General features: G+C 42.1%; 1 protein-coding gene across 14 annotated transcripts in view; it reads left to right on the plus strand.

Moving 5' to 3' along the window:
• abcc8 (ATP-binding cassette, sub-family C (CFTR/MRP), member 8) overlaps window positions 1-16,256 on the plus strand; it is a 124,516-nt gene that overhangs the window by 27,441 nt on the left and 80,819 nt on the right. For all 14 annotated transcript variants that reach the window (XR_009824362.1, XM_062036179.1, XM_062036173.1 and 11 more), the window contains 3 exons: window positions 475-602; window positions 4,557-4,723; window positions 10,116-10,358. Coding sequence is in view for 13 of the 14 variants with exons in the window: in XM_062036179.1 (XP_061892163.1) it covers window positions 475-602; window positions 4,557-4,723; window positions 10,116-10,358 (538 nt within the window). In the remaining variant the exon portion in view is untranslated. The remainder of the gene's footprint in view (window positions 1-474; window positions 603-4,556; window positions 4,724-10,115; window positions 10,359-16,256) is intronic.

Consider the following 16,256-nt stretch of genomic DNA (forward strand, 5'->3'; position numbering starts at 1 on the left):
GCAGACTTTTTTGGGGCTCTTGGAATCAATAATAAGCCGGAGTTCTTAGATTGCAGATTTTTTGCCGGGATATATGGTACAATACAATCAAGATAGGACGGAGCTAGAATGTTTGGTATTTTTAATACGTAAGTAGTAAAACCTAAAAGTTGAAGATTAAGTTCACAAAAATGTTGTTCTGCCAAAAATTAACTTGATATCATTGCGGTGAAGATACAGTAGCGCTAAGATTAGCCGCCATGTTGTTGTTAGCAGTGTTCAATCTTAACCCAGTAACAGAAGTCCTGCTTGCTGAATCTTTATCAATCGCCACGACATAAAAATATAAAATAAGACATATATTGCACTGTAATACATGCAGGATAAGACCGAAATAAAACTTAAAACATGTAGAATATGCTTTAAAAAAGTTTCCCCCAAAGTCCAAAAAACTAAGTATTGTCTCTTTTTTTTTTCTTTAACTTCTACTTGCAGGTTCAGGTTCAGCCAGTCCAACCATCTTCACCTGTACATGCCTGCAGGCCTGGCCTTCATGGCGGGCATCACCTCGATTGTCTACTATCATAACATTGAGACCTCCAACTTCCCCAAACTACTCCTAGGTAATTCCCACTAATAGAATATACTTACGTACAGTTGTTCTCGGACTGTGGTATGTGTACCACTAGTAGTTCGCAAGTTCCATCTAGTGGTACGCCAAAGAATTCCTAAAATAAATATTGAAACACAGTGTTACTGTTCAAACTGTGTGTAATGTTACAGTGGCCACAAATACTAAATATACAGTACATGCCAAAAGTTTGGACACACCTTCTCCTCATTCAATGTGTTTTCTTTATTTTCATGACTATTTACATTGTAGATTGTCACTGAAGGCATCAAAACTATGAATGAACACATGTGGAGTTATGTACTTAACAAGAAAAAGTGAAATAACTGAAAACATGTTATATAGTCTAGTTTCTTCAAAATAGCCACACTTTGCTCTGATTACTTATTCGCACACTCTCTGCATTCTCTCGATGAGCTTCAAGAGGGAGTCACATGAAATGCTTTTCACTTCACAGGTGTGCTTGAAGCTCATTGAGAGGATGCCGAGAGTGTGCAAAGCTTTAATCAGAGCAAAGGGTGGCTATTTTGAAGAAACTAGAATACAAAATATGTTTTCAGTTATTTCACCTTTTTTTGTTAAGTACATATCTCCACATGTGTTCATTCATAGTTTTGATGCTTTCAGTGACAATCTACAATGTAAATAGTCATGAAAATAAAGAAAAATGCATTGAGTAGAAGGTATGTCCAAACTTTTGGCCTCTGTACATGTTAAATAAAACCACTGCTTTGTTTTTTAATGTATGCTTACGCTTACTACGCTACTGTATTTTAATGTTGGTCATTATGGTGGTACTTGGAGAGCCATGTTTTATCAAAGGTGATACTTGATAAAAAAAAGGTTGATATAGTACATTCTACTCTGATGTAGGCGTGTCCTGCAAAACTAGGATTAACTACATAATTTGTTGATATTCTGACCTTTTGGTTTCAAATGACCAAACCTTAAATTAATCTCCAGCTGTATGCTTGGCTGCCCTGGGATGAGACCGCATCAGGATTGAAAAGCAACATCAATAACCTTTTTTCATTAGGAAAATGAGCAGGAACCAATTCTGTCTGATTGTTCTTGTCATCCCGAGGCTGATATTAATGATGATGATTTTAATAACCCAGCAGAAAAGATGCAAGACAAGCTTTGTAGAAAGAGAAAAGACAACATGTAAAGTAATCCGTGTTAACTAACCGTGTTAAGCTCTCTCACGTCCCTGAGCCGCCTGAGGGCTTGGAGGTCTTTGGTCAGAGTCACTCTCTTGGGAGAAGCAGTGTAGTCAAGGCTGGGGTCAGCATAGCATGAATATAGATGGTCGTTCACTGCTGAGGCGTTGCCATTGAATTTATATGTTGCCTTGGTTGTTCTCTATAACAAAGGGAGCAATGCGTTGCAGTAGCTAGTTGACGATCTTTGGTCTTTCCCTTGAACTTGGCGCAATAGAGTACACAGAGTCATTAAATGTTCTGAAGGTGGCTGCTGTGCATTTGTTGGCCTTAAAATTAGATATAATAATGGCTAGAACAACAAATGAGAAATGCTCGATTTGGGTTTGTTAGCGATATGGCGATACTGTCCTGCACTTATTTTATAAATAAAATCTGAAGGCAAAGCTGGGAAATAATTCCACAGCACTTAGCTAACAACGTTGTTCTGCAGAGCACGACACAGTTGGATGAAGTTATCACACACGTGACCACACACACAACAAGCATTAGCCATGCATTTGGGCAAAATCCAGGCAATACTCGATGTAATATCAATGTGATCTGATAGCTCGTTTGTATGTCAATATTATCATTGACATTCCTACAACTGAATGATAACGCCAACAAAGCCCATTTTTTACAGCTGGCCTCCGTCATTAATACTTTTTAACAAAGGTATTTAAAATAATATCTAAATAAAATGAATTCTTGGAGTCATTGCAGTTATTTCTGATATATATTTTATACTTAATGCAGAGCAGTAATGAAGAAACAAAAAAATATTTTAAGGGGAATACTTACTGTACCACACTTCGAAAACATTTTGTAACATTTCAAACATCACAATTTATTTCATTTTATAATCTATTTATTTATTAAAACTGTATTTATTACAAACACATGTGTTAGAAGCTGCTATTAAACAGAAAAGGGGTAGGATTAAATAAGCTCTGCTTCTTCCTTCTCCTTTTCAGACGTGCCGTGATAAGAACTGGAAATACAGTAAATGATGTATCATATTGTAACCGTATGCATATCTTAAGTAAACTAATACCGTAACCATTGTAAAAAACACAAGAGACATTGTTTTTTTGTGGTATGGAGGACCATATTGGTGGCCCATCAATGTTTTTCTTTAAAAAACTAACAAAAAGGAGAAATAAAAAAGACATTTACCACGGATTATAATGGTAAAAAAACACAATCATATAAACAAGTGAAGAATTTGTTTTAAATAAAATTATATATTAAATTACAGAGCACATTCAGATATAATTTTACTGGTTTGTAGTTAATCTACAAACTGAAGATAATTTTAAAAAAACATTTAATTCATGCTGGGAAATACCCCTATTTGTAAAAAATGGAACATGCCAAAATGCCTCTAGCCACAATTAGATTTGTTGTTTTAACATTTCTTTAATAATAATCTCACTTGGTCGAAGTGCAAACCTTCACCAAGGCTAAACTGTCAAAACAATTTTTAAAAGGATGGGTTTTCGTCCTTTGATGCCACAGTGATTAAAACTAATAATTGCTACGATACATTCCCTTGTATTTAGATCCTCACCAAAATGTCATGGACTCCTTCTAGGTAAATTTGACCTGTGTATTTTTGTAAATTCATTTTGTATTTTCAGACGTGCTGTTAAACAATTTAAATCAGATTAATCACACTTTTAAAAGTTGATTAATCATGATTAATCACAGTTGATTATTTAAATTAATATATTTTATACATGCAATTTTACTGTCAGAACATTTTAAAACTTTTACTTTGTGCTGTCAAAGTGTCCCAGCATTAAAACAAAAAAAAATCATTAATCATGATTAATCACAGTCAATTAGTTGTTTGCATAATTAAAATTAAACTAAAAAATATTTTTTACTTTTGTTTAAAACATGTCAAGGAAAATAAATATTTTAATTGGTACTGTCAAAAATAACTCATGAGATTAGATAGTTGCAGCAAAGGAAGGGGACAGTTGCGGCGATTATCTTTTCAAACATGATAAACATTCATTTTCTTCTTCACTTTCTGATGCCCAACCAATTTATTTTTTGCTTGTGTGCTGTTTTCCTTAGCAGGAGAAAGAAGCACCTCCTACTTAGTCCTCATTGGGCAGCGCATGGCTACTTTCAATAGGATTTGCAAATTTATACGGGACCTTGGCCTGGGAATGATCTGAGCGTGCCGAGGCCACACACGTCTGCGGTCGATTTCAAGTAGATTGCAATACAACAAAAAATGTGCTTGGATTTGTATATGCAAACACTTTCAAACATCTGAATTTTTACTAGCGTACACCATTTTCTGGATTTGATCGTACATCCATAACTAGCAGGAACGCCATGCAAGTCTTTGTACATGAGGCCCCAGGTCAATGCATAGCAATGCGAAGATGAGTGATGATGCTCATTCAAAATAAATCCGACTGGACTTAAGATAAAACTGCATCCAAATGTTTAGTAAATGAATAACGGGTACTCAAGTAAAAACATTTAAAAAATGTTCCTGAATGACATTCTGACAATGAAATTGCATCGGTGTCCAAATATTTGGCTTTTTCTTAAGTTCATTAAAATCATGCAATGCAAGCAAGTAATAACCTGATAATAAATATGATTAATCCAAATTAAAAAATGTGATTAAAATGTTTTATCATTAGAGACTGCTAATGTTATTATTTGGTGATGTTTATGATTGTCTTGCGTGATTTCTTATGCCTGTTTACTCTCCTCAGTGCTCCTCATCTACTGGGTTCTGACCTTCATCATGAAGACCATCAAGTTTGCCAAATACACACAGCACGGCATCGGCCCCAGACAGCTGCGCTATTGCATCACGGGCTTACTGGTGCTGCTCTATGGTCTCCTGTTGGCTGTGGAGATCAATGTGATCTTGGGCAGAGTGAGTGTGTCCCCACTTATGTGTTGTCATATGTTTGTGCAACTGATTGATCGCTGCCTGTTTTTGATGTGATTCACGTCTGCTCTTAGTCTGAAACCCCAAATGGGCCGAGTGGTCAGTTGTTTTGATGCGGTGCCAGACAGACTGCTATGTGCAACTACAGGGAATAGCAAACGGAGTGTTTGGCATTTTCACTTAAATCAACAGGGAGAGTAGATTTTCTAACCTAGTTCCTCATGACGCTTTAAAGCATGTTTGTTCAATTTAACGTCGGAGCTGAGCACACCTCAGCTGCTGAAACTGTGTCCTCTGGGTGTACAGCTGAGGGGATTGGATCTTCCATCAGGCCTTGCACGCGCTCTGATGAAAAATAACAACCTAAAAGTCACAAATTACACTTAGTCGTGTGTATTTATTTTTCTATTTTTATTTTTTAATTTACAGACAGACATAGTTTTGTATTTCATTATTGTTTCTTTTGTTAATATCAGAGCCCGTTCTGCAAAAAGGTCATCCCTAGAAGCACACAGCTTATGGACAGGGACCCACAGTTAATATATACATCATCATATAATGTACAAAATACAATACAATACAATACATTTCAAAATCTACCCACCAAATACCCATTTACAATTTCATTTATAAATAAAAAAGGAATCTTTAAATCCACCAAATCAGTCTCAATATCCTATTATTCAAATTTGATTAAAAAGTTGCATCTTGAAGATCTGCGATAATCTCATCATACATACAGAGGTCAAGACCAAAATTTTGCGACAAATGTGAATTCCTCAACCATAAGGGGTGTGTTAAAAGTACTCAGCATAACATCGCAATAAATTTTGCTTAAAACGCTTTTAAAAAAATGTTTAAATGATTAGATTTTTTATAGAGCTATCAATCTCATTCCAGATCATCAGGCCTCTACAGGCTATACTAAAGCTTGTACACTTTAGATGACAATTTTTCCTTCTTAATAAAGGTTTACTTCTAGTGTTATATCTATGAGAAGTAGTGGTCACTGGAATGAACTGGAAGGGTCTAGAATTTAATCCATATACTTCGTTATACATAATACAAGCACTGTGGAATCTGTTGCACTCCGTAAGCTTCAGAAGATTGTACCCATAAAAAAGAGGATTTAAGGGAGCATTAAAGTTTGCCCACGATATAACACGTATGACTTTCTTCTGAAGAATTTCCAGTTTTTTAATATAACTGTTACACCATACGACTTTGCAATAGTTTATATGTGGTTCAAATAGAGTCCAATATGAAATTAAGAGAGCGTTAAAGGCCTACTGAAATGAATTTTTTTTATTTAAATGGGGATAGCAGATCTATTCTATGTGTCATACTTGATCATTTCGCGATATTGCCATATTTTTGCTGAAAGGATTTAGTATAGAACAACGACGATAAAGATCGCAACTTTTGGTATCTGATAAAAAAAGGCTTGCCCCTACCGGAAGTAGCGTGACGTAGTCAATTGAACATATACGCAAAGTTCCCTATTGTTTACAATGATGGCCGCATGAAGTGAGAGAGATTCGGACCGAGAAAGCGACGATTTCCCCATTAATTTGAGCGATGATGAAAGATTTGTGGATGAGTAAAGTGCAAGTGAAGGACTAGTGGGGAGTGGAAGCGATTCAGATAGGGAAGATGCTGTGAGAGCCGGGGGTGACCTGATATTCAGCTGGGAATGACTACAACAGTAAATAAACACAAGACATATATATACTCTATTAGCCACAACACAACCAGGCTTATATTTAATATGCCACAAATTAATCCCACATAAAAACACCTAGGTGTTTGTTATGCTAGCTCCTAGCTACTAGCTACTAGCTCGAGCTAGTTATAGCTCGCGCGGGTAATATGGACGGGATCCCGTATATATAACCCGCCAATACAATTCAAACACCTGCACAACACACACACTCACTCAGCCCAAAGAACCGTTCACCTAACCCAAGGTTCATAAAGCTTATATATTTAACCAAAGTTAGTACATGACACGCACGTACGGGCAAGCAATCAAATGTTTGGAAGCGCGCGGGTGGGACCTGATATTCAGCTGGGAATGACTACAACAGTAAATAAACACAAGACATATATATACTCTATTAGCCACAACACAACCAGGCTTATATTTAATATGCCAAAAATTCATCCCAGCTCCTAGCTCCTAGCTACTAGCTCGAGCTAGTTATAGCAAGCGATCAAATTTTTGGAAGCGTACTCACGGTATCGCGTCTGCGTCTGTTAACAAAGTCAAAGTCCTCCTTGTAAGAGTCTCTGTTGTCCGAGTTCTTCGATCTTGACTGCATCTTTCGGGAATGTAAACAATGAGACACCGACTGTGTTGTGTTGCTGACTTCCCTCGCAAAATTCTCCGCTTCACACCGACTTTCTTCTTTGCTTGCTCAGCTTCTTTCTCCATAATGCAATGAACAAATTGCAACAGATTCACCAACACAGATGTCCAGAATACTGTGGAATTATGAAATGAAAACAGAGCTATTTCGTATTGGCTTCAATGGGGAAGCCATACCTCTGTTAAACTGGCTACGTCACGCGCATACGTCATCCTCCAAAGGCGTTTTGAACCGGAAGTTTCCCGGGAAATTTAAAATTGCACTTTATAAGTTAACCCGGCCGTATTGGCATGTGTTGCAATGTTAAGATTTCATCATTGATATATAAACTATCAGACTGCGTGGTCGGTAGTAGTGGGTTTCAGTAGGCCTTTAAGAGGAAGAAAGGCAGGCAGAGAAATTCAAAGTGTACGCAAATCCTAAAAAAACGTGACAGCAGATGTACGATGTTTGTTTGTTTTAAAGTGCTCGGATTGTATGCCACACATCTACAGCTTGACTGGAATCAGTTGTGTAGATTTTGTGTTATCAAGGTTAGTATTGTTAAAAGCAGACCAGCATCAACATTATTGGTATCATAGTACTTATGCTGTATGGTGACCTAGTGGTTAGCATGTTGGTCTCACCGTCAGGAGATCAAAGGGTTGATCCATGTTACTTTAAATTGTCCATAGGTGTAAATGAGACTGTGAATGTTTTTATCTATATGTGCACTGATTGGCAACCAGGCTACAATGTTCCTTGTGTTACGTTTTGGGCGCATGGCGGCCATGGTTGTGTTCTCTCGAGTGCAGAGGGACAAGCAGGAGCAGCGGACAGTTTGGAGTCTATTTTATTTATTCAAGGCAGTAAAACAGCGACTTGTGCTGGGTGACTGACAAATACAGAGGGGAGTGATTAACCAAAACAGCTGGTGGGAACACTAATTACTAAAACAAGGGCAGGTGTGGAGAATTAGTGTCCATGGAAACCAAAAGTAAATGAAAGGAAAGAGGTTAGAGCACGGAAACAGACTAACATAGGAAAAACTCCACAAAACAAATCAAGCCATGACCCGGGGGACCGATCATGACACCTTGTCTCTTAATCAGAGTCAGCTGGGATAGGCTCCATCTCACCGTGACTCTAACAAGGACAAACAGCATAGTAAATGAAATAATTAATTCTGGTACACCTTAGGCCTGATCTTCTAAGGGTTTATGTCTATTAAAACGAATGCTGCAATTTTTAATCAGATTAATCACACACATTTTGATTAATCATAATTAATTGCATTACTTGTGTGTATCGTTTAAATCAACTTTACTTCAACAATACAATACAATATTTGTGGTACAATGGAAACATGCACAAATCTACTCTTTGTTGGAAACAAGTCTAAATGTAGTTCACATGTTGTCTAATAAATAAATAAATACATTTCTATCAAAAGGAATTTTCCCATCATCCTCTAATGTAGGGGTCGCCAACGCCTCAACCCTGATTTTTGGGACTTTACCCCAAAATATTTAAGAAAAAAAATGACCAACAGAGCTACTAACATGCACAGTGTGTCACCTGAATACATTTGTACGCTGCGCTTTCTGTGAGGCACACATTTTGTTGCATTTCACTAGTTTTATTTTCTGCCTTCCCTGTTGTGACGTGGCACTGTACGCTACACCGGCTCGCCATTCACACCTGTTGTGATGTGCACAGTGCACCTCTAAACAATCCTTAGGCTGACGCCGACGCAGATCGTTAAGGCTGACTGTTGTAACACATCGATTAGTTCCAGCTGCAATAACTCTTTGAATACCTTTGTAATCTAAGGCTAACAGAGGAGCTAACGAGAAAATTAGTCGTGCTGTGTTTCCTCTTAAAAAGCATCCAAATTGGGGGTAGGGGACATTTCCTTTTTTATTGGCCTGTGGCACTTTGTATAACTTAGACGACATAGACTTAGATACAATAAAAACAATTAAACAAAATAACTCTTGCATACATAGGTAAAATAGAGCAAAAGGTATGGCGAGAAGATGCTGAAATATGGATAATACAACTAATAATAAGACAAGGCTTTGTCTTTAGATATGTATTACTTTTTCCAAAGCCTTTCTATCCAGGATAGTGACCACTGCTTCGTGATAAGTGGGTCTCAATCCCATATTGATATTGGATATCGGCCCGATATCAGCAAAAAACAAGTATCGAATGATTTGGGCTTGCATCTAAAATTTCCATGACAAGCAGTCCTGCAGCGTGTTTACTTGTGCAAAGCTGGACAGACAGTTAACATCTAAATGTTCTCCAAAGGGCACAGAAGTTTGGTCTTTTCTTGCATTTTAGTGAAGTCATTTACTTAAGGTAAACTATGCTGCTTAGAGCTAGCAACTACACAACAGCTAACTAACCACACAATAGCACACAAGCTTTACATATGTAATAAGTTAATTAAACAATATTGCAGTCTAAAACACACCATTTGTCAATATTAATAAGTATCAAATAATGGTGGTTTCTTATGCATACAACTTCAAGACAGAAGTGGATTACAAAGTATCCAGTAATAAAAGTGGTAACATAATTTAATTTACTGCTTCATGAGCTAAACGTAATGAATCAATATCGCCAAAAACAATTACCACTGCACTTCAATTTAAATACATACCACCCATTGCTCTCTGTTTGAGTAGTTGCACTTGATCCAACCTTTTCTAATATTCTACACTTTAAAATGATAAAATTACATATAATTCCTGCTGATATCGTACCAGATTAGATTCTGTATTGGCCTGTACACCTCCAATTAAAAGCACAACAATTCCTCTCATTTTGTTCTCTTGTCTTTTTGTTCTGCTGCAGAAAATGTCTATTTACAAGTGAAACTTCCAAATAATTGCTTGGATCAGACCTTCAAAAGCAATACAATACATAGATAATATGATATACGTTTATTAGCTATGATTAAATCGAAATGTTATTTCAGTGCATGTCAGTCTGCTAACGACTGTTTCATTCTTCTCCAGCGATACATGTGTTTCGCCAACCCGACAGAAGTAAAGCCCCCCGAGGACCTTCAGGACCTGGGAGTTCGTTTCCTGCAGCCATTTGTCAACCTGTTGTCCAAAGCCACCTACTGGTGGATGAACACCTTCATAACAGCTGCCCACAGACGACCTATTGACCTCAAAGTCATCGGCAAGCTGCCCATAGCAATGAGGGCCCTCACTAACTACATGAAGCTGCGCAGGGCCTTCGAAGACCAGAAGGTCAGTGTGTTCATATTCTATTAATCTGCGTTCATATACGATTGATGAAATAATTTTTTGTGATTATTTACATGTTTTAACACCTTAACTTTAACAGCCTTACTGTCTATACACCTAAAATATTTGTTAAAACGCTACTGCTCTGCTGAGCGGCAATATTCACCCTGTAGCATCTTCAGGGGTGTACCTCAGTCACCGATCAGCAGGAAAGACAGACCAATGACAGTTATTTTCTCCAATTATAGATTGTTCTCTTTATTTTCACCGTTTTAGTAAGGACCAGGACTTTCAATCCAGCATCAGAAATTAAAATGTTTCTTAAAGGCCTACTGAAATGATTTTTTTAAATTTAAACGGGAATAGCAGATCCATTCTATGTGTCATACTAGATCATTTCGCGATATTGCCATATTTTTGCTGAAAGGATTTAGTATAGAACAATGACGATAAAGTTCGCAACTTTTGGTCGCTGATCAAAAAAAGCCTTGCCTATACCGGAAGTAGCGTGACGTCACAGGAGGAAGAATTCCTCACAATTCCCCGTTGTTTACAATGGAGCGAGAGAGATTCGGACCGAGAAAGCGACGATTACCCCATTCATTTGAGCGAGGATGAAAGATTCGTGGATGAGGAACGTTAGAGTGAAGGACTAGAGTGTAGTGCAGGGTGTATCTTTTTTCCATCCATCCATCCATCTTCAACCGCTTATCCGGAATCGGGTCGCGGGGACAGCAGCTCCAGCAGAGACCCCCAGACTTCCCTCTCCAGAGCAACATTTGCGACTTCCTCCTGGGGAATCCCGAAGCGTTCCCAGGCCAGAGAGGAGATGTAATCCCCCCATCTGGTCCTTGGCCTGCCGCGGGGCCTCCTCCCAGTGGGACGTGCAACGAGGACCTCCCTAGGGAGACGCTCGTGAGGCATCCGCACGAGATGCCCGAACCACCTAAGCTGGCTCCTTTCCAAGCGAAGGAGCAGCGGCTCTACTCCGAGTCTCTCTCGGGTGACTGCACTTCTCACCCTATCTCTAAGGGAGATGCCAGCCACCCTTCTGAGGAAACTCATTTCGGCCGCTTGTATCCGCGATCTTATTCTTTCGGTCATTACCCACACTTCATGACCATAGGTGAGAGTAGGAATGTAGATAGCTCGGTAGACCGAGAGCTTTGCCTTCTGGCTCAGCTCCCGTTTCGTCACAACAGTGCGGCAGAGAGACTGCAATACTGCCCCAGCTGCTCCGATTCTCCGGCTGATTTCCTTCTCCATCTTTCCCTCACTCGTGAACAAGACCCCGAGATACTTAAACTCCTCCACCTGGGACAGAGTCCTGTCCCCTACCCGGACTGTACAAACCATCGGTTTCCTGCTGAGAACCATGGCCTCAGATTTGGAGATGCTGATCCTCATTCCAGCCGCTGAACACTCGGCTGCGAACCGATCCAGTGAGAGCTGAAGGTCACGAACCGAAGGTGCCATCAGGACCACATCATCTGCAAACAGCAGTGACGCAACCTTTAGCCCCCCGAGACGTATACCCTCTCCGCCATGGCCACGACTCCGCCTAGAAATCCTGTCCATGAAAATCACAAACAGGATAGGTGACAGAGCGCAGCCCTGGCGGAGACCAACCCCCACTGGAAACGGATCCGACTTACATCCAAGCACCCGGACACAACTCTCGCTTTGGTTGTACAGAGATTGGATGGCCCTCAACAGGGTTCCCCTCACTCCGTACTCCCTCAGCACCTCCCACAAGATCTCCCGAGGGACGCGGTCATACGCCTTCTCCAAATCCACAAAACACATGTAGACTGGATAGGCATACTCCCAGGCCCTCTCCAGGATTCCCGCAAGCGTAAAGAGTTGGTCAGTTGTTCCACGACCAGGACGGAATCCACATTGCTCCTCTTGAATCTGAGGTTCGACTATCGGCCGGACCCTCCTTTCCAGTACCTTGGCGTAAACTTTCCCAGGGAGGCTGAGTAGTGTGATACCCCTGTAATTAGCACACACCCTCTGGTCCCCCTTTTTGAAAAGGGGAACCACCACCCCAGTCTGCCACTCCCTCGGCACTGTCCCAGACTTCCACGCAATGTTGAAAAGGCGTATCAACCAAGACAGCCCATCAACACCCAGAGCCTTCAGCATTTCTGGACGGATCTCGTCAACCCCCGGAGCTTTGCCACCGTGGAGTTGTCTAACTACCTCAGTGACTTCACTCCGAGAGATCGACGTCGATCCCCCATCATCCTCAGGCCCTGCTCCTATCAGGGAGGGTGTGTCTGATGTATTTGGGTTCAGGAGTTCCTCAAAGTGCTCTTTCCAACGCCCCACGACTTCCTCACTTGAAGTCAGCAAAGTCCCATCCTTGCCGTACACAGCTTGGATGGTTCCCTGCTTCCCCCTCCTGAGGTGCCGTATGGTCTTCCAGAACAGCTTTGGTGCCGCCCGATAGTCCTTCTCCATGGATTCCCCGAACTGCTCCCACACCCTCTGCTTAGCCTCGTCCACAGCCACGGCCGCTGCCCTTCGGGCCCGTCGGTACCTTGCAACTGCCTCCGGAGTCCCCTGGGATAACATACCCCGGTAGGACTCCTTCTTCAGTCGGACGGCTTCCCTGACCACCACTGTCCACCAGGGTGTTCGAGGGTTACCGCCCCTTGAGGCACCTAAGACCTTCTGGCCACAGCTCGCATCTGCAGCTTTAGCAATAGAGGCTTTGAACATTGCCCATTCCTGTTCAATGTCCCCAACCTCCACAGGGATGGCAGAGAAGTCCCGCCGGAGGTGGGAGTTGAAGTCCTTCCGGACAGAGGACTCCTCCAAACGTTCCCAGTTCACCCGCACTACACGCTTGGGTTTGCCAGGTCTGTCCAGAGGTTTCCCCCGCCATCTAACCCAACTCACCACCAGATGGTGATCAGTTGACAGTTCAGCCCCTCTCTTCACCCGAGTGTCCAAAACATACGGCCTCAGATCAGCTGATACGATTACAAAATCGATCATTGATCTTTGGCCTAGGGTGCTCTGGTACCAGGTACACCTATGAGCATCCTTATGCTTGAACATGGTGTTTGTTATCGCAAGTCCGTGACTAGCACAGAAGTCCAATAACAATCCACCACTCAGGTTCAGATCAGGGAGACCGTTCCTCCCAATCACGCCAGTCCAAGTATCACTGTCATTGCCCACGTGCGCGTTGAAGTCCCCCAGCAAGACTATGGAATCCCCTGCCGGCGCCCCATACAGGACCCCATGCAAGGTATCCAAGAAGGCTGAATACTCTGAACTCCTGTTTGGTGCGTATGCACAAACAACAGTCAGAGTTTTCCCCCCTCCAACCCTAAGGCGAAGGGAGGCGACCCTCTTGTCCACTGGGGTGAACTCCAACGTACAGGCACTCAGCCGGGGACTCGTGAGTATCCCCACACCCGCCTGTGCCCTCACACCCTGAGCAACTCCAGAAGTGAACAAGGTCCATCCCTTGTCCAGGAGTGTGGTTTCAGAGCCCTTGCTATGCGTAGAGGTAAGCCCCACCAGATCCAACCGGTAGCGCTCCACCTCTCGCACCAGCTCAGGCTCCTTCCCCACCAGCGTAGAGACGTTCCACGTCCCGAAAGTCAGCCTCTGCTGCCCCGAATTGGTCCGTCCGGAGCCTCCACTTTCACCGCCATCCACTTGGCAGCGCACCCGACCCCACTGGTTCCGACCGCGGGTGGTGGGCCCACGTGGCAGAGAAGATGGTGTGTCCACGTAGCTTCTTCGGGCTGTGCCCGGCCGGGCTCCGTGGCAAGCCCGGCCACCAGGCGCTCGCTGACGAGCCCTACCTCCGGGCCTAGCTCCGGAGGAGGGCCCCGGGCTTCCTCCGGGCCGGGTAACGCATCCTCTTTTAGGGTAGTTCATGGGGGGTATCGTAACCCTGATGGGGGGGGGCATTCGGGTGCTACACCTTGCCCAAGGGTGACCCGGAACTATGTAAGGCAGGGGCGTTCAACTCCCTGAGGCTTAATACAAGCCCACATACCCGTATGTATCTTTTTTCGCTCTGACCGTAACTTAGGTACAAGGGTTCATTGGATTCCACACATTCTCCTTTTTCTGTTATGGATCACGGATTTGTATTTTAAACCACCTCGGATACTATATCCTCTTGAAAATGAGAGTCGAGAACGCGAAATGGACATTCACAGTGACTTTTATCTCCACGACAATACATCGGTGAAGCTCTTTAGCTACAGAGCTAATGTGATAGCATCAGGCTCAAATGCAGATAGAAACAAAATATAAAAAAACCCTGACTGGAAGGATAGACAGAAGATCAACAATACTATTAAACCATGAACATGTAAATACACGGCTAATAATTTCCAGTTGGCGAAGCTTAACAATTGAAGCTTACTTAGCTACGGAGCGGCTGCGGGCGTTGTAGCTTTCGACGACACCCCGGCTGCCATCAGAGTCGGCAAGAAACATATATTTCCCCAAAGTTACGTACGTGACATGCACATAGCGACACGCACGTACGGGCAAGCGATCAAATGTTTGGAAGCCAAAGCTGTACTCACGGTAGCGCGTCTGCTATCCAGCTCAAACACGACACAACCTCCTGGTTGTGTTGTGGTTTCACTTGCTCTTGTAATACTTAATAAACATTATTCCACTGCTCCTGGTCCTTCCAACCCCATGCTCTTCTTTGTCCTGCTCTCTCCTCAGAAGTCCTTTGTCACTCCTTAATTAGTGAAGTGAAGTGAAGTGAATTACATTTATATAGCGCTTTTTCTCAAGTGACTCAAAGCGCTTTACATAGTGAAACCCAATATCTAAGTTACATTCAAACCAGTGTGGGTGGCACTGGGAGCAGGTGGGTAAAGTGTCTTGCCCAAGGACACAACGGCAGTGACTAGGATGGCGGAAGCGGGGATCGAACCTGCAACCCTCAAGTTGCTGGCACGGCCGCTCTACCAACCGAGCTATACCGCCCCAATTAGCCCAAAGCAGCCTCAGGTGTCCGCTTCTTAGCTAGCTTGCATTCTGGGAGCAGTAGTTATTTATCTAGCTGCCATTTTGGAACTAGTTGTCCACAATGATAGGAATGTAGCGTCCCTCCACCACACAGCCTCTGGTGATGCCACACATCCCTCCTTTCGGCTCTGACGCCCTGAGTTGGGGAGCCACGAGCAAAAGACGTTCTTTCGGGATAAGACATCGGCATTCTTGTGGCTTCATCGGGGGTCGGCTACCTTTACCACTCAAAGAGCCATTTTGATCCATTTCACAAATTAAAGAAAACAATAGGAGCCACAAAACTCTTTTGAAATTTAAAATGAAATAACACTGCATATAAAGTTTTTTTTTTGCTTTGTGCTATGTATAAACAAACTATTATGGGTTACATTTATGAAATCAATGAACGACTGCAGAGAAAATGAAATAAAGTTTCTTCATGCAACAAAATGTTTTTAACTACGAAAAAGATGTCGGGTTGAAAGTTAAGTAAAATATTTAATGTCTATTTAAGTCCTCCTTGTAGTAATGAAAAAACAAAACGCCGAACTTAAATTATCCACTGGCAGAGAACCAAAAATGCCATCCTCTCTCTCTGTGCCGTCATCCTTTTACTGGCGCCGTGCAGTCAGCTGTCAACCTGAATAATAAAATGTCTATTTCACTGAACAATTGAAAAATGTGAATATATGCAAAATTATAGGAAATTAAAATATTTATCATACTTGGTCAATGTGATTTCTGCTCCTGAACCGCAGCGCACAGCGTCTCCACATCAGGGCTGTATGACGTCACCTTTATCTTCACACAGGATTGTAAACTCTCATCTGTGAGGCGTGTGCGATGTTGGTGGGCAGGGTTGGGGGGGCGAGGTTTGGTAGTAGCGGGGGGTTCTTT

This window comes from Entelurus aequoreus, linkage group LG24, assembly GCF_033978785.1.
Source record: "Entelurus aequoreus isolate RoL-2023_Sb linkage group LG24, RoL_Eaeq_v1.1, whole genome shotgun sequence".
Lineage (NCBI taxonomy): Eukaryota > Metazoa > Chordata > Actinopteri > Syngnathiformes > Syngnathidae > Entelurus > Entelurus aequoreus.